This window comes from Balaenoptera physalus (assembly GCF_965194825.1).
Source record: "Balaenoptera physalus genome assembly, chromosome: 8".
NCBI classification, from domain to species: Eukaryota; Metazoa; Chordata; class Mammalia; order Artiodactyla; family Balaenopteridae; genus Balaenoptera; species Balaenoptera physalus.
In genome coordinates, this window is record NC_138887.1 from 106038192 (window position 1) to 106058191 (window position 20000).

At 37.6% G+C, this 20000-nt stretch overlaps 1 protein-coding gene across 1 annotated transcript in view; it reads left to right on the forward strand.

Moving 5' to 3' along the window:
* AGBL3 (AGBL carboxypeptidase 3) overlaps positions 1-20000 on the forward strand; it is a 137060-nt gene that overhangs the window by 1023 nt on the left and 116037 nt on the right. The window contains 4 exon segments of the mRNA XM_082473192.1: positions 87-191; positions 1518-1578; positions 13635-13785; positions 13787-13833. Of these exon segments, the coding sequence (XP_082329318.1) occupies positions 132-191; positions 1518-1578; positions 13635-13785; positions 13787-13833 (319 nt within the window). The 5' untranslated portion in view covers positions 87-131.

A 20000-nucleotide genomic window follows, 5' to 3' on the forward strand; every position in this document is an offset into this window, starting at 1 on the left:
TAAAATTGAATATATTTGGGGGGTACACATTTAATGTGACTTAAAAAGAAAACTGTCAAATAAGTTCCTTACAAATTGTTTTACAGCCTACCTACATAATAAAAGAAATTTCGAGCCAAATATTGGAAGAGATGTCGGAGGATTCAGAAAAGGAAGACTATTCAGACAGAACAATCAGTGAAGATGAATCAGTATGTTTTTCTCAACTTAATCCTACTTAGAAATAAAACTTGTTATAAAATATAAATTCCCAGTAAAAATACTATAAATTCAGTTGGCTGTAAAAATCCGTTGGATATTTAAATCACTTTTCACTGAAGTTGGGAAATAAATTGATTGAAAGCAAAGCTATTAATGTGTGCAGTATGCCCTATCTAGAAAGAGAATCTATATTAATTTTGGGGTTTTTTTGAGAAAATATTTTGGCTGAGATTCTTCTGAGTTTTATTAAAATGTGTGTAATAAGTAATTATTAGGGTTTTATTTTTATAATTCATGTCCACTTATTTTCTTATATGTACTAATTCTATGTTACATTATAAAGTGTATCATAATAGTGAATCCTATTTCTAAACCTACTGTGTGTCACCATCATAGGTTTCATGTGGCACTGTTGTAACAAAGGAAAGTACATGGAGGAAGAAGGGGGGAGGGGAGAAACAAAATGCAGTAGTTACAAATATTTTGTCTGGTCCCAGCACTTATTTCTAAGAAATTTCCTTCACATTTTAGTAAAGTATAAATTATCTATGTAAGTTAAGGTCCCAAAATAAACTCCCCAAATGATATATAACCCTTTAAGTCAATGGCTTTCTTTTTTTTCCCCCCTATAAATTTATTTATTTATTTATTTTTGGCTGCATTCCTTGCTGCGTGCGGGCTTTCTCTAGTTGCGGCCAGCGGGGGCTACTCTTCGTTGCGGTGCGCGGGCTTCTCATTGCGGTGGCTTCTCTTTGTTGGGGAGCACAGGCTCTAGGTGCGAGGGCTTCAGTAGTTGTGGCACTTGGGTTGAGTAGTTGTGGCTCGCGGGCTCTGGAGTGCTGGCTCAGTAGTTGTGGCGCACTGGCTTAGTTGCTCCGCGGCATGTGGGATCTTCCCGGACGAGGGCTCAATCCAGTGTCCCCTGCATTGGCAGGCGGATTCTTCACCACTGAGCCACCAGGGAAGTCCCGTCAATGGCTTTCTGTGTTTCTTTTTGCTGCTTTTTTTGGTTAATTTTAGTCCTAATTTAACCTGTTTTGCCAGGTTTACCAAGAATCTTTAAACTGTTCCTTCTCTATAATCATTAATATGACCTTACCTTGTGGAAGAAGAGAAATGAAAGATGAAAACTTTGTTTCAGGATATTTGAAGTGTTGGGTGCTTTGAGACCAATAGCCAATAATAACCTTGAATTTTTTCATTTATTAAAGATTAAAGACACTCAATTCTACGTACTAAGGTAGATGTAAAAAATTTCTGGATTGGGAAACCGCTGGTTTTTAAAAGATAAATAATTTAAAACTCTCTTGTTTTAGGATGAGGATACCTTTATGAAGTTTGTAAATGAAGACATCCATCAGTGTGCACTTTTAACAGGTTTGAGATTATTCATATATTCCCCCTTCTCTTTCTGATAGTACCTTAAGTGGATGAAAAATGAGAGAGCGCTAGAAAAAAAAGTCAGTGAATAATATAGGGAATTATTATTCTGTTATTGGTAAGGAGATATGTATTTACTTTTATAAGAATATTTTGGACTTCAAACTTTTTTTTTAATTGAAGTATAGGTGATTTACACTATTCTGTTAGTTTCGGGTATGCAGAAAAGTGACTCAGTTGTATATATATATTTTTTTTTCAGATTATTTTCCATTATAGGTTATTTCAAGATAACATAATTCCCTGTGCTATTCAGTAAATCCTTGTTCTTATCTATTTTATATATAGTAGATTGTTAATCCCATACTCCTAACTTATCCCTCCCCCTTCCTTTCCCCTCTGATAACCGTTTGTTTTCTGTGTCTGTGAGTCTGTTTCTGTTTTGTATATAGATTCATTTGTATTATTTTCTAGATTCTATATATAAGTGATATAATATTTGTCTTTCTCTGTCTAACTTATTTCACTAAGTATAATACTCTCGAGGTCCATCTATGTTGTTGCAAATGGCAATATTTCATTCTTTTTATGGCTGAGTAATATTCCATTTTATATATATATATATATATATATATATATATATATATATATGTATCTATATACACCACATCTTCTTAAGCCAGTCATCTGTTGATGGGCACATGGGTTGCTTCCATGTCTTGGCTATTGTAAATACTGCTGCTATGAACATTGGGGTGTATGTATCTTTTTAAATTAGAGCTTTAGTTATTTCTGGATATATACCCAGGAATGGGATTGCTGGATCATATGGTAGCTCTACTTTTAGCTTTTTAAGGAACCTCCATATTGTTTTCCATAGTGGCTGCACCAATTTACGTTCCCACCAACAGTGTAGGAGGGTTCCCTTCTCTCCACACCCTCTCCAGGTTTATTATTTGTAGACTTTTTGATGATAGTCTTTCTGACCTGTTTGAGTGATACCTCATGGTGCTTTTGATATACATTTCTCTAATAATTAGCAGTGTTGAACATCTTTTCATGGGCCTGTTGGTCATCTCTATGTCTTCTCTGGAAAAATATCTAAATAAGTCTTCTCATTTTTTGACTGGGTTGTTTTTTGTTGGTTGGTTGGTTTTTAAATTTTATTGGCGTATAGTTGATTCACAATGTTGTTTTAGTTGCAGGTGTACAGCAAAGTGATTCAGTTATACATATACATATGTTCATTCTTTTTCAGATTCTTTCCTCATATAGGTTATCACAGAATACTGAGTAGAGTTCCCTGTGCTATACAGTAGGTCCTTGCTGGTTATCTATCTTATATATAGTGGTGTCTGTATGTAATCCCAAGCTCCTGATTTATTCCTCCCTGGCCAACGTTTCCCCTTTGGTAACCATAAGTTTGTTTTCAAAATCTATTAAGTCGGTTTCTGTTTTGTAAATAAGTTCATTTGTATCATTTTTAAAAATTAGATTCCACATACAAGTGATTTCATATGATATTTGTCTTTCTCTGTCTGACTTATTAGTGTGATAAGCTCTAGGTTCATCCATGTTGCTACAAATGGCATTATTTTTATGTCTGAGTAATATTCCATTGTATATATGTACCACATCTTCTTTATCCATTCCTCTGTCAGTGGACAGTTAGGTTGCTTCCATGTCTTGGCTGTTGTAAATAGTGCTGAACATTGGGGTGCATGTAGCTTTTCAGTTATGGTTTTCTCTGGATATGTGCCCAGAAGTGGGATTGCTGGATCATTGTAGTTCTATTTAGAGTTTTTTAAGGAACCTCCAGACTGTTCTCCATAGTGGCTCTACCAATTTACATTCCCACCAACAGTGCAGGAGGGTTCCCTTTTCTCCACACCCTCTCCAACATTTATTGTTTGTAGACGTGTTGATGATGGCCATTCTGACTGGTGTATGGTGATACCCAGATTTGCATTTCTCTGATAATTAGTGATGTTGAGCATCTTTTCATGTGCCTGTTGGCCATCTGTATGTCTCCTTTGGAGGAATGTCTATTTAGATCTTCTGCCCATTTTTTGATTGGGTTGTTTGTTTTTGTTTTTTTGTTTTTATTTGTATAATTTGAGATTAATCCCTAGTTGGTCACTTCGTTTGCAAATGTTTTCTCCCATTCTGTGGGTCTGTTTGTTTTGGTTATGGTTTCCTTTGCTGTGCAGAAACTTTTAAGTTTAATTAGATCCCATTTGTTTATTTTTGCTTTATTTTCATTACTCTAAGAGGTGGATCAAAGAACATAATTGTTGCAATTTATGTCAAAGAGTGTTCTCCCTATGTTTTCCTTCAGGAATTTTTTAGCGTCTGGCCTTACATTTAGGTCTTTGATCCATTTTGACTTTATGTGTGTATATGGTGTTAGAGAATGTTCTAACTTCATTCTTTTGCATGCAGCTGTCCAGTTTTCCCAGCACCACTTCTTGAAGAGACTGTCTTTTCTCCATTGTATATTCTTGCCTCCTTTGTCATAGATTAATTGACCAAAGGGGTGTGGGTTTATTTCTGGGCTTTCTATCCTGTTCCATTGATCTATGTGTTTATTTTTGTGCCAGTACCACACTGTTTTGTAGTATAGTCTGAAGTCAGGGAGCCTGATTCTTCCAGCTCTGTTTTTCTTTCTCAGGATTGATTTGGCTATTCAGGGTCTTTTGTGTTTCCATACAGATTTTAAATTTTTTGTCCTAGTTCTATGAAAAATGCCATCGGTAATTTGATAAGGATTGCCTTGGATAGTATAGTCATTTTGACAATATTGATTCTTCCGATCCAGGAACATGGTATATCTTTCCATCTGTTTGTATCATCTTCGATTTCTTGCATCAGTGTCTTATAGTTTTCAGAGTATAAGTCTTTTGTCTCCTTAGTAGGTTATATTTTTTGATGCAGTGGTGAATGGGATTGTTTCCTTAATTTCTCTTCCTGATCTTTTGTTGTTAATGTATAGGAATGCAAGAGATTTCCGTGTATTAATTTTGTATCCTGCAACTTTACCTAATTCATTGATGAGCTCTAGTACCTTTCTGGTATCATCTATAGGATTTTCTGTGTATAATATGTCATCTGCAAACAGTGGTAATTTAACTTCTTCTTTTCCAATTTCGATTCCTTTTATTTCTTTCTCTTCTCTTACTCCTGTAGCTAGGACTTCCAAAACTATGTTGAATGAAAGTGGTGACAGTGGACATCCTTGTCTTGTTCCTGATATTAGAAGGAATGCTTTTAGCTTTTCACCATTGAAAATGATGTTAGCTGTGGGTTTGTCTTATATGGCCTTTATTATGTTGAGGTAAGTTCCCTCTATGCCCACTTCTGGAGAGTTTTTATCATAAATGGGTGTTGAATTTTGTCAAATGCTTTTTCTGCATCTATTGAGATGATTATATGGTTTTTATTCTTCAATATGTTAATGTGGTGTATCACACTGATTGATTTGCAGATGTTGAAGAATCCTTGCATCCCTGGGATAAATCATGGTGTATGATCCTTTTAATGTAGAATATGCTTGGGAGTGTTCCTTCCTCTGCAAGTTTTTGGAAGAGTTTGAGAAGGATGGGTGTTAGCTCTTCTCTAAATGTTTGATAGAATTCGCCTCTGAAGCCATCTGGTCCTGGACTTTTGTTTGTTGGAAGTTTTTCAATCACTGTTTCAATTTCAGTACTTCTGATTGGTTTGTTCATATTTTCTGTTTCTTCCTGGTTCAGTCTTGGAAGGTTGTACCCTTCTAAGAATTTGTCCATTTCTTCTAGGTTGTCCATTTTATTGGCTTATAGTTGTTTGTAGTAGTCTCTTATGTTCCTTTGTATTTCTGTGGTGTCCATTGTAACTTCTCCTTTTTCATTTCTAATTTTATTGATTTGAACCCTCTCCCTTTTTTTCTTGAGTCTGGCTTAAGATTTATCAATTTTGTTTATCTTTTCAAAGATCCAGCTTTCAGTTTCATTGATCTTTTCTATTGTTTTCTTTGTTTCTATTTCATTATTTCTCCTCTGATCTTTATGATTTCTTTCCTTCTACTAACATTGAGTTTTGTTTGTTCTTCTTTCTCTAGTTGCTTTAGGTGTAAGATTTAGGTTGTTTGAGATTTTTATTGTTTTCTGAGGTAAGATTTTATTGCTGTAAACTTCCCTCTTAGAACTGCTTTTGCTGCGTCCCATAGGTTTTGGATCATCGTGTTTTCATTGTCATTTGTCTCTAGGTATTTTTTGATTTCCTTTTTGATTTCTTCTGTGATCCATTGGTCGTTTAGTAACATATTGTTTAGGCTCCATGTGTTTGTGTTTTTTACAGTTTTTTCCCTGTAACTGATTTCTAATCTCATAACGTTGTGGTTGGAAAGGTTGCTTGATATGATTTCAATTTTCTTAAATTTACTGAGGCTTGATTTGTGGCCCAACATGTGATCTATCCTGGAGAATGTTCCAGGTGCACTTAAGAAGGAAGTTTATTCTGCTGCTTTTGGATGGAATGTTCTATAAATATCAATTAAGTCCATCTGGTGAATGTGTCATTAAGGCCTGTGTTTCCTTGTTGATTTTCTGTCTAGATGATCCGTGCATTTCTGTGCCTATTTAAATGATCATGTGGTTTTTGGCTTTCCTCTTGGTAATGTGGTGTATCACATTGATTGACTTCCGTATGTTGAACTATCCTTGCGAACCTGGAATGAATCCAACTTGACCATAGTGAATGATCCTTTTTATGTATTTTGCTTACTAATATTTTGTTAAGGATTTTTTGCATCTATATTCATCAAAGATATTGGCCTGTAATTTTCTTTTTTTGTAGTCCCTTTTTGGTTTTGGTATCAGGGCGATGGTAGCTTAATAGAATAAGTTTGGAAGTGTTCCCTCATCTTCAGTTTTTTGGAATAGTTTGAGAAGGATCAGTGTAAGTTCTTCTTTGTATGTTCCGTAGAATTCTCCAGTGAAGCCATCTGGTCCTGGACTTTTGTTTGCAGGAAGGTTTTTTTTTTACCGATTCTATTTCACTTGTAGTGATTGGTCTGCTCAAGTTATCTGCTTCTTCTTGACTCAGTTTTGGCAGGCTCTGTGTTTCTAGAAACTATTTGTTGGCATATAATTCCTCATAGTATTCTCTTACAGTTTTTGTATTTCTGCGATATTGGTTGTCATTTCTCCTCTTTCATGTCTTATTTTGTTTATTTGGGTCCTCACTCTTTTCTTCGTGGCAGGCCTGGCTAGAGGTGTGTCGATTTTGTTTATCTTTGCAAAAAAACCAGCTCTTGGGTTTTTTATCTTTTCTATTGTTTTTTGGATCTCTATTTTATTTATTTCTTCTTTTAACATTATTATTTCCTTCCTTTTGCTGACATTGGTTTTTTCCTTGTTCTTTTTTTTTAATTCTTTTAGGTGGTAGGTTAGGTTGTTTTTTTGAGTCATTTTTTTCCTTCTTGAGGAAAGCCTATATCACTATGATCTTCTGTCTTAGACCTGCTTTTGCTGTATCCCATAGATTTTGTAAGTTTGTGTTTTCATTTTCCTTTGTGCTCAGGTATTTTCCAATTTCTTCTTTGATTTCATCACTTACCCATTGGTTTTTTCAGTAGCATGTTGCTTAGTCTCCATGTGTTCATTCTTCTCCCATTTTTCTTTCTGTGGTTGATTTCTAGTATCATACCATTGTGGTCAGAAAAGATGCTTGAGATAATTTCTATCCTCTTAAATTTGTTGAGACTTGTTTTGTAACCTAATATGTGGTCTATCCTAGAGAACGTTCCATGTGCGCTTGAAAAGAATGTGTATTCAGGGGTGGGGGGCTTGATGTAGTGTCCTGTAGGTATCAAGTCCAACTGATTGTGTCATTTGGGACCTCTGTTGCCTTACTGATCTTCTGTCTGGAAGATCTGTTCATTAATGTCAGTGGGGTGTTAAAGTTTCCTACTATTATTGTATTCCTGTCAATCTCTCTCTTTATGTCTGTTAGTATTTGTTTTATATATTTAGGTGTTCCTATATTGGGGGCATATATGTAAATGAGTATAATATCCTCATCTTGTATCGCTCCCTTTATCATTATATACTGTCCTTCTTTGTCTTTTTTTTTTTTTTTTAATTTATTTATGGCTGTGTTGGGTCTTCGTTTCTGTGCGAGGGCTTCCTCTAGTTGCGGCAAGTGGGGGCCACTCTTCATCGCGGTGCGTGGGCCTCTCACTATCGTGGCCTCTCTTGTTGCAGAGCACAGGCTCCAGATGTGCAGGCTCAGCAATTGTGGCTCACGGGCCTAGTCGCTCCACGGCATGTGGGATCTTCCCAGACCAGGGCTTGAACCCGTGTCCCCTGCATTGCCAGGCAGACTCTCAACCACTACGCCACCAGGGAAGCCCACTCTTTGTCTTTCTTTATGGCCTTTGTTTAAAGTCTCTTTTGTCTGATATGAGTATTGCTATTCCTACTTTCTTATTGTTTCCATTTGCATGAAATATCCTTTTCCATCGCCTCACTTTCAATCTGTGTGTCTTTTGCCCTAAAGTGAGTCTCCTGTAGGCAGCATACTGTTGGTGTTTGCTTTTTAATCCAGTCTGTCACTCTTTTGATTTGAGGATTTAGTCCATTGACATTTAAAGTAATTATTGATAGGTATGTACTTATTGCCATTTTATTTATTTTTCTTCTATTTTATTTTATTTTTTATTTATTTATTTTAACATCTTTATTGGAGTATAATTGCTTTACAATGGTGTGTTAGTTTCTGCTTTATAACAAAGTGAATCAGCTATACATATACATATATCCCCATATCTCCTCCCTCTTGTGTCTCCCTCCCACCCTCCCTATCCCACCCCTCTAGGTGGTCACAAAGCACCGAGCTGATCTCCCTGTGCTATGCAGCTGCTTCCCACTAGCTATCTGTTTTACATTTGGTAGTGTATATATGTCCATGCCACTCTCTCACTTTGTCCCAGCTTACCCTTCCCACTCCCCATGTCCTCAAGCCCATTCTCTACATCTGCATCTTTATTCCTGTTCTGCACCTAGGTTCTTCAGAACCCTTTTTTTTTAGATTCCATATATATGTGTTAGCATACAGTATTTGTTTTTCTGTTTCAGACTTACTTCACTCTGTATGACAGACTCTAGGTCCATCCACCTTACTGCAAATAACTCAATTTCGTTTCTTTTTATGGCTGAGTAATATTCCATTGTATATATGTGCCATATCTTCTTTATCCATTCATCTGTCGATGGACACTTAGGTTGCTTCCATGTCCTGGCTGTTGTAAATAGAGCTGCACTTAATTGCCATTTTAAACCTTGTTTTCTAGTTGTATTTGTAGTTCTTTCTTGTTCATTTCTTCTTCTTTTTGTTTTCCCTTTTGTGGTTTAATGGTTTTCTTTTGTATTATGCTTGAGTTCCTTTCTTTTTGGTTTCTGTGAATCTGTTGTATCTTTTTGATGTGTGGTTACCCTGGTTTTCAAGTATGTTGACCCATAACTATATCTACTTGCTTTAAACTGATAGTCATACAAGTTTAAACACATTCTAAAAGATCTTCATTTTTATACTCCCCTCCCCTACATTTTGTGATTTTGATGTCCTATTTTACATCCTCATGCTTATCCTTTTACCATTAATAGTAGTTATAATCACTTTTACAATTTTTTTGGATTTTTAAAAATTTATGTACTGACTTATTTAAGTGATCTTTAATCCTTTCATATATTTGCCTTTCCTATAGATACTTGCTTCTTTTCTATTTAGAGAAGACCTTTCAATATTTCTTTTAGGTTAGGTTTAATATTGCTGTATTCTTTCAGTTTTTGCTTGTCTGAGACATTCTTTATCTCTCCTCCTATTCTGAATGATAATCTTGCTGGGTAGAGTATCCCAGGTTGCAGGGTTTTCCCTTTCAGGACTTTGAATATATCATGCCACTCCCTTCTGATCTGCACAGTTTCTGCAGAGAAATCAGCTGATAGCCTTATGGGAGTTCCCTTGTAACTGACTCTGTTTTTCTCTTCCTGCCTTTAGAATCCTCTCTTTATCTTTAACTTTTGGCATTTTAATTCTGATAATGTCTTGGTGTGGGTCTGTTTGTGTTCATCTTGTTTGGGACCCTCTGTGCTTCCTGTACCTGGATATCGGTTTCCTTCTTTAGATTTTAGGAAGTGTTCAGCCATAATTTCTTCAAGTACATTTTCAATCCCCTTTTCTCTCTCTTCTCCTTCTGGAACCCTATTATGCGTAGGTTGGCACTCTTTATATTATCCTGTAAACCTCATGTGTTGCTTTCATTTTGTTGTCTTTCTGTCTGCTATTCTGATTGGGTGATTTCCATTATTCTGTCTTCCAGATCACTTATTTATTCTTCTGCAGCACCTAGTCTGCTATTCATTGCTTCTAGATTGGTTTTTTACTTGGCAATTGAATTAGCTAATTTTGACTGTTTCATTTTTATAGTCTAGTTCCTTATTACAGTGATCTGCATTTCTATTGATAATCTTTCTTAATTCCTTTAGCATTTTTATTACTTCCTTTTTGAAGTTGGGGCTTAGAAGACCAGTGAGGTCTGTTTCATTAGTTGTTCTTTCAGGGGAGTTCTCTTGTTTTTTTAATTGGGAGTAGTTCCTCTGCTTTTTCATTTTACTTAACTTTCTCTGTCTCTATGAATTTAGGAGAAACAGTTATCTACTGTGGTCCTGAAGGGGTGTTTTTATGTGGGAGCATCACTGTGTAGACTGTGTGAGTTCAGTATTTTTGGTGTGAGAGCTGGTTTTGGTATGGATACCAGCCACGTCTTTCTTCAGAGTTTACTGGCCATTATCCCCTTGAAAAGGGGTGTGATTTGTTTTGTAGCGTCTAGAGTCTGTGCTTGATATGAGGTGGGGTTTCCTCTTTCTCCGTGGTTGTCATTGCCTCGTTGGATTCTGGGTCTGCTCCCTGGTTTTGGAGTAGAAGTTCTGAGGGTTGGGTTCAGTAAGGTTCCATTGCCCTTGAGTGCGTGCCCTTCCCCAAAGGAGGTGATTGCTGAAGGAAGTGAGGCTCTTGTGGTCACAGCAAACCTATGCACCGCCTGTGTAGGTCTCTGCGGTTCCTCTCAGATGCAGCCCAAGGTCGTATCCCTTTCTCCGTTGTTTTTGTCCCAGGTCTAGTACAAGGCTGTGGTGTGGAGTAGGCTGGGGCTGAGGATGTGGGCATTGTGGCTGCAGAAATTGAGGTGGCTGTGCTGCTGCCTGGGATCTGGGCTGCCTCTGTGGCACACTTCTCCCTGGACCTGTCTGCCACATACCTGGTGCTGAGCTGCAGCGTGGAGTGGGCGGAGCCAGCGCGCTCTCACTGGGGAACAGATTGCTTCACACTCCTCACCAGGACCTGTCTGCCCACGATTCAGCACATAGCTGCTGCACGTTATTGTGGCACTGCCTTGTGTGTGTGCTGACAGTGGTCACCGCAGCTATGCCTGGATCACACCGCATGCACCCTGGTCTGATTCTGTGCAGTTAGACCAAATCTTTGCCCTGATCTCACACCAGGCTGTGGTGTGGTTTGAGCAGAGACGGGGCGTTCACCCCTTCCAATTGGGAAGTGCAGGAAGGCAGCAGCTGCCAGTGCAAGGCTCTCTCCACCTTGATTATTAGCAAGCCAGCTCACGTGCACTCCTCACAAGTAGAGTCTAGGCTTCTCCAGCCCTTCTCTCTGTCTCAGTGGATTTCCCCAGGCGAGAGGGCTTGTCTCCTTTGTGCAGGACCCCAGGACATGGATGCCCAGATTGTGAGTCTGTCTGCTCCCTCTCCAGGGTAAGGGTCTGCCCATATGGACCTTCTCTTCCTTATAGATCCCTCTCAGAGGCACAGGTCCTGACCTGATGCCTTTTTTTGCTGTCCTACCCAGTTACATGGAGATCTTTCTTGCAGCTTTAGTTGTATAGGAGATCTTCTGCCAGTTTCCAGTTAGTTTTCTCTGAGAATTGTGCCACATGTAGATTTTTTTTTTTTAATGTATTTGTTGAGGAAGGTGAGCTCCACGTCCTCCTACTCTGTCTTCTTGATCCTCCCATGAAGTTCAAACTTTTAAGGTTTGATTTTTAATTAAACTAAATGAAAGTGGTCATTATAAAGGACTTCACTTAACATAAGAATTTACCTTGACATTTCTTTAAATAATTAGCTCTTTAAATGCATTTACAGTATGATTCAAATTTTTATGGACACAATGTTTTGGAAGTACATCTTTATTTAAATGAAGTATGCCTGTGTGAAGAGTTTCCTTAATAAAGTCATTCACTTGCAAATGTATATGTATATGGCCATTTTGATGTATACTTGAGTTTTTAAATTTTATACATTTAGAGTACTTTCAAAGACACATGAAAATATTTCTTCTAAATATTCACATATCTATCTGAAGATATTCTGAAATTGAAGATAAGGTTTTTATCCTTTTTTTTTTGTGATAATTTTCACCGCCATCCTATAACAAATCTTCCTTTTTGAGATAACAACTGTTCTCAGTTTGGTATGTATCCTTCTAGACCTTTTTCTTTGCATTTATACACATACCTATACCCATATTCATAGAAAGTTTATAGTACTATTGTGCAGACTTCTTTGCCCACTTTTTTGTCTTTAAAATTTTGCCTGTCTGTTGGAAGAAAGAAGGTACCTCACTATTTTAAGTAACATTTCCTTGATTGCTATAGAAATTGAGAATTATTTCATATGCTTGACTGTTTATATTCCACCTTGTTATGAATTGCCCATTCATAGTAATCCATTATTAACTTTGCTTTTGTTGCTTCTGTTGTTTAGAATTATTTTGATGTTAAGTTTATCATTATTCATTTGTGGCTCTTTATTTTTATATCTGTTTAAGCTACAAAGACCTTCCCTACACCGAGGTCATGAATATAATCATCTAAATTTCCTTTAAGTACTTTTATCTACTTGTTTGAATTTTGGTATTTAATTTCTCTATGACTTACAAATAGTAAGAGGTATGGATCTAATTTTATTTTCCAACTCATAAATAGCTACGTTGCCATTTTTGAGTCATACTGTAAATTAGACAAAATGTGCTCTATTCATATAATGGAATACTAGATAATTAATAACTGTCGGATAAATGGATCTATATAAGAATCCTGAGAAGTAGCAAGAGAAGGTAATATTACCTCTTATTTACATATAGTAAGATTTATGTTCAAAGAGGCTGCATTGGCCAACCAAAATCATATAGAAACAAAGTGGTAGAATAGAACTCAGTTTGTCTGACTCTTAGTCCAGTTACTATATCTGCTATTGTACAAAAAATAACCAAGAATTAAATCTAGCTAAAAAGCCACATTTCAGAGGTGAAAGAGCAAGAGGAGTCAGTGAGACAAAATGGAGAACCAAGTATGTGAAAGATAGAAAGAAAACTAGGAAGTGTAGCATCATAGAAAACAAGGGAAATGAGCTTAAGGAGGGATGATTATCAGCATCAAATTGATGCCCCACAGTTATCCCATTGAAAGAGGGCCACTGCATTACCTACTTGGGGCAACCCCATTGTATTCTATGCAAATTATGTTCCTGGTGTTGTGTCAAACAGTGGCCCTAGAATGAGAACTGAGAAGTTGTAACCGGGAGTTCACTAGCAACCTCTGAGAATATAGTTCCAGTAGGTGGTGAGGAATTATGGTCAGTGAGTGTCATTTAAGGCATTAGACAAATGTTGCCTCAGTGTGATTAAGTTTAAGAAGGCTCAGCAGTAGACAGTTTGCTAGAAAAGCTGTAAGAAACAAATGTCTTTGGAGTAACAGTGAGAATTTAGCATAAATTTATAGTATATGAGGTCAACAACTATTTTCTAGCTGTTGTGAAAACTAATTATTACAAAATTTCATTAGTACTTTTATTTTTTTAAATGCCACGAAGTATAACATATTTATAACAATATCCACAAGTATTCATAAATTAATGTTATTGGAAAAAAAATTATGTAAAAGAATTATAGGAATTGGGGTTTTCCTTCTTATCACTCATGATTGTGTTTGAATCCTTTTACAGCTGACTCTATTAGTGACCCATTTTTCCCCCGGACTACACAGATACTATTGGAATATCAGCTAGGGAGATGGGTGCCTCGTCTTCGTGAACCACAAGATTTATATGGTGTCTCTTCTTCTGGTCCGCTGAGCTTAGTTTTCGGGATTCAAACATTGGCAAACTTACTTTGCCACACTTGATTTCAATGAGAAGAATCATGGTATTAGAACAGTGTGTTCCAACAGAAATATAACATGAGCCTTGTATATAATTTAAAATTTTCTAGTAGTCACATTTAAAAACGTAAAAAAGGGACTTCCCTGGTGGTCCAGTGGTAGAGAATCCGCCTTCCAGTGCAGGGGACGTGGGTTCGATCCCTGGTAGGGGAACTAAGATCCCACATGCCACAGGGCAACTAAGCCCACGCGCCACAACTACTGAGCTCACGTGCCTCAATGAGAGAGCCCACATACTGCAAACTACAGAGCCCATGTGCCCTATAGCCCACGTGCCACAACTACAGAGCCCATGTGCCCTGGAGCCCCTGTGCCACAACTAGAGAGAGAACCCACATGCCACAACTGGAGAGAAGCCCACGTGCCTCAACAAAGATCCCGCGTGCCACAACTGAGACCCAACACAGCCAAATACATAAATAAATAATAAATAAATAAATAGAATTCATCCAGTAAAAAAAAAAAGGGGGTGGTGGGGGAGTGAAATTGATTTCAAAATATATTTTATTTAATCCAAATATAATCACAGTATTTTACATTTTTTTTAATATTATGTCTTCAAAATCTGGTCTGTATTTATACTTACATTTCAGTTCAATTCCAATTTCTCTATATCTTTGCCAAAACTTGTCTTTTATTTTTTGGATAATAGCCATCCTAACAGGTACAAGATGATGTCTCACTGTGGCTTTGATTTACATTTCCCTGAAGATTACTGATGTTAACAATGCAATCCATATCAAAATTCCAGTGGCATTTTTTTACAGAAATAAAAAACAACTCTAAATTCCGATGGAACCACAAAAGGCTACAAATAGCCATATCAATCTTGAGAAAGAAGAACAAAGCTGGAGGCATTACACATTCTGATTTCAAAATATATTACAAAGCTACTGTAGCCAAAACAGTATGGTACTAGCATAAACACACACATATAGGCCTATGGAACAGAATAGAGAGCCCATAAATAAATCCAGGCATATATGTCAACTGATAATTGACAAGAGTGCCAAGAATACACAATGGGGGAAAGACAGTCTGTAAAAATGTTGTTGAGAAAATTGGATGTCAACATGCAAAAGAATGAAATTGGAACCTTATACAAAACAATCAACTTAAAACAGATTAAAGACAAACTTAAGACCTGAAACTGTAATACTGCTAGAAATAAACAAGGGGAAAAGCTTCATGACATTGTTTGTGGCAATGATATCATGGATATGACACTAAAAGCCCAGGCAACAAAAGCAAAAAGAGACAAGTGGGAATACATCAAACTAAAAAGCTTCTGCACGCAAAGGAAGAAATCAAGATAGTGAAAAGGCAGCCTATAGAATGGGAAAAATATTTGCAAAACATATATTTGATAAGGGGTTAATCTCTAAAATATATAAAGAAAAGCAGAAAAACTAATAACCAGATTTTAAAATGGGCTAAGAACTTGAATAGACATTTCTCTAAAGAAAACATACAAATGAACAACAGGTATATTTACTGACTTTTTTATGTGAACTGTTTGATAAAATACTTTGCCCATTTTGTTGTCGGTTGTACTTTTTGTTTTCTTCTTGGTCTGTATATGCTCTCTATATATTCAGGAGATTGGCTTACTATGTCGTATACATTGCATACTTTTTTTCTTAGTTTGTCATTTACCTTTTATCTTTGTCATTTAGAAATTTTTAATTTTTATGTAATCAGTATATCTACTGTTTTTCTATGACTTCTGGATTTTGAAATTCTCATGTTTCTCTTACACTTTTCAAGTTGTATTTTTTTGTGACTAACTTTTTATTCATTAGGAATCCATTTTATTTATTTATTTATTTATTTATTTATTTATTTTTGGCTGTGTTGGGTCTTCGTTTCTGTGCGAGGGCTTTCTACAGTTGTGGCAAGCGGGGGCCCCTCTTCATCGCGGTGCGCGGGCCTCTCACTATCGCGGCCTCTTGTTGCGGAGCACAGGCTCCAGATGCGCAGGCTCAGCAATTGTGGCTCACGGGCCCAGTTTCTCTGCGGTATGTGGGATCTTCCCAGACCAGGGCTCGAACCCACGTCCCCTGCATTGGCAGGCAGACTCTCAACCACTGTGCCGCCAGGGAAGCCCTAGGAATCCATTTTTTAAAATTTTATTTATTTATTTATTTTTGGCTGTGTTGGGTCTTCGTTTCTGTGCGAGGGCTTTCTCTAGTTGCGGCGAGCGGGGCCACTCTTCATCGTGGTGCGCGGGCCTCTCACTGTCGCAGCCTCTCTTGTTGCGGAGCACAAGCTCCAGACGCGCAGGCTCAGTAGTTGTGGCTCACGGGCCTAGTTGCTCCGCGGCATGTGGGATCTTCCCAGACCAGGGCTCGAACCCGTGTCCCCTGCATTGGCAGGCAGATTCTCAACCACTGCGCCACCAGGGAAGCCCAGGAATCCATTTTGATGCAAGAAGTAAGCTCCCAATCTAGTTCTGTTAACATCTAGCCAAGTGTGCCAACAAGATTAGTAAGTAAGTTATTTTTATTTTCTACTGATTGGAAAAGCCACAATTATTATATACTAGACTCCTAGGTCTGATTTTGAATTCTATTCTGTTAGCTTGTCTATTCATATAATGGCATGAAACCCTTTATTACTATAGCTTTAAAACTGTAAGTTTTGTTATGATGACTTAGTTCCCCATCATTACTTTTTTCTTTTTTTTTAATTCTCCAATTTCTTGGCTATTTTTGCCTTATTGTATTTCTATATGGAATTTTAAAAAAGCTTTCCTAGTTGCCCCAAAATTAACATTGGTAACTTTATTGTGATCACATTACATTTATAGATTAATTTAAGGAAGAGTGACATCTTTACAATATTGCATCTACCTACCCAAAAACAAGGTATGTCTCACTGTTTATTCCATTCTGGTTTTCCTTTATCTCCCTTAATATAGTTTAAAATCTTTTTCCCACACGTTTTCTAAGTTGTATTGTTAGGTATTATTTTCTAATTTGTTTTGTAGAAGAAAGTTAAGTTTTGTGTATTAATTTTGAAACTACCTACCTATTGTTTCTAATTTTTGAATTATTATATATGTGCTAGATATACATCATCTAGTAGTAATGTAATTAAATCTCCTCATTTCCAGTTGTTAATACCTCACATTTTTTTTCTTGACTGAATGCATTGACTGGTACTTTCAAAAAATATTTAATAATTTTACATTCATCTTATTCCTAATTTTAATGGGAATGCTTTTAGTGTTTTTCCACTAAGCAAACTATAAGCTTCTAGTTTGAAATAAATTTGCTTTCAATCCTATCAAGGAAGTGTCCATTTATTCTTATATTAAGAAAATTTACCAGGAATAATTACTACATTTTATTAAATGGTTTTTCAACGTCTCTGGGGAGAAAGGATCATAATATTCTCATTTGGTATATTGCTTTGGTGAATTATGCTAGTAGATTCTTTAAGTCAATATTATTGGAATAAACTACAGTTAATCATTATGTATTATTTTTAGTGTGTTGCTGAATTCTGTTTGCTAATATTTTACACAGTATATTTGCTTTAATATTCATAGGTAAGATACATTTGTAATTTTCTAGCTTTTATACTTTTAAAGGTTTTGTTATAAACATTTCTCAAAGTCCTTTCCCTGTGTTCCAGAACAATATGAATAATACTGCAGTTAACTGTTCTTTTAAGTTTGATAGAATTTCCTTAAAACTATCTGGACATAATTGTTATTGTTGTTTTACAGTTACAAAGAATATTTTTATTATACAACTTATGTTTCTTCTTTGTTATTTTAGGTTTTCTATCTATTCTAGGGACAGTTTTGGTTATTTGTATTTTCCTAGAAAAATAATGCTTTTCATGGAGAGTTTTTAATTTATTTACATAGATTTAGGCAAAGAATTCTCTTATAATTGTTATAATTTCCTTTGAACCTGAGATTTTTTTCTGTTCTCATATTTTATGTGAAGTATTTGTGCATTCTTATTTTCTTCTCCCTGATTATATTAGTGGGATTTATCTTGTTTTGTCAAAGAGTCAATGTTTGAATACATTTATTCTGTTGTGCTGTTTTCTAATTCATTAATTTATGATTATTATAATAATCTCAGAATTATTGATAAAATAGTAATAAATTATGTTGATGTATCTAATTGTGGCATACCATTAAGGGAAGTTTTAACTCCCAGTCTTTAACTTTAAAGGTTAATGCTATTTAGCTTCTTTTTTTTGTTTGTTTGTTTTTGTTTGTTTTTTTTAAACATCTTTATTGGAGTATAATTGCTTTACAATAGTGTGTTAGTTTCTGCTTTATAACAAAGTGAATCAGTTATACATATACATATGTTCCCATATCTCTTCCCTCTTGCGTCTCCCTCCCTCCCACCCTCCCTATCCCACCTCTATGTGGTCACAAAGCACCGAGCTGATCTTCCTGTGCTATGCGGCTGCTTCCCACTAGCTATCTATTTTACACTTGGTAGTATATATATGTCCATGCCACTCTCTCACCCTGTCACATCTTACCCCTCCTCCTCCCCATATCCTCAAGAAAAAATTTTTTTAATTTTTAAAAATAGAAAATAAGGAAAAAATTATTAAGAAAACATTTGTTAAGAAAAAAAAATTTCTTAAGTAAAAAAAAAAAAAAACAGACCGACCGAACCCTAGGACAAATGGTGAAAGCAAAGCTATACAGACAAAATCTCACCCAGAAGCATACACATATACACTCACAAAAAAAGGAAAAGGGGAAAAATTAATATATCCTGCTCCCAAAGCCCACCTCCTGAATTTGGGATGATTCGTTGTCTATTCAGGTATTCAACAGATGCAGGTACATCAAGTTGTTTGTGGAGCTTTAATCCGCTGCTTCTGAGGCTGCTGGGAGAAACTTCCCTTTCTCTTCTTTGTTTGTACAGCTCCCGGGGTTCAGATTTGGATTTGGACCCGCCTCTGCGTGTAGGTCGCCTGAGGGCATCTGTTCTTCGCTCACACAGGACGGGGTTAAAGGAGCAGCTGCTTCGGGGGCTCTGGCTCACTCAGGCGGGGGAGAGGGAAGGGTATGGATGCGGGTCAAGCCTGTGGCGGCAGAGGCCGGCATGACATTGCAGCAGCCTGAGGCGCGCCGTGCATTCTCCCGGGGAAGTTGTCCCTGGGTCACGGGAGCCTGGCAGTGGCGGGCTGCACAGGCTCCCGGGAGGGGCGGTGTGGAGAGTGACCTGTGCTCGCACACAGGCTTCTTGGTGGCAGCAGCAGCAGCCTTAGCGTTTCATGCCCATCTCTGGGGTCCGCGCTGATAGCCGCGGCTCACGCCCGTCTCTGGAGCTCGTTTAGGCGGCGCTCTGAATCCCCTCTCCTCGCGCACCAGGAAACAAAGAGGGAAGAAAAAGTCTCTTGCCTCTTAGGCAGCTCCAGACCTTTTCCCGAACTCCCTCCCGGCTAGCTGTGGCGCACTAACCCCTTCAGGCTGTGTTCACGCCGCCAACCCCAGTCCTCTCCCTGCGATCCGACCGAAGCCCGAGCCTCAGCTCCCAGCCCCCGCCCGCCCCAGTGGGTGAGCAGACAAGCCTCTCGGGCTGGTGAGTGCCGGTTGGCACCGATCCTCCATGGGGGAATCTCTCCGTTTTGCCCTCCGCACCCCTGTTGCTGCGCTCTCCTCCGTGGCTCCGAAGCTTCCCCCCTCCGCCACCCGCAGTCTCCGCCCGCAAAGGGGCTTCCTAGTGTGTGGAAACCTTTCCTCCTTCACAGCTCCCTCCCACTGGTGCAGGTCCCGTCCCTATTCTTTTGTCTCTGTTATTTCGATGTTCTTTTGCCCTACCCAAGTACGTGGGGCGTTTCTTGCCTTTTGGGAGGTCTGACGTCTTCTGCCAGCGTTCAGTGGGTGTTCTGTAGGAGCAGTTCCACGTGTAGATGTATTTCTACTGTATCTGTGGGAAGGAAGGTGATCTCCGCGTCTTACTCTTCCGCCATCTTGCCAAGTATCCCTATTTAGCTTCTTAATGAATTTATAGTATTGGTGCAGATCATTTTTCTAAGTATTTTAGTGGTACTAGTTCAAGGACGATAGGTATAAAACTATGATTTGACCCATAGATTTTCTGAACATTGTCTGTACTACAGACCTGGTCGTGTTGATATGAGAGTTATTTGATTTAGGCAT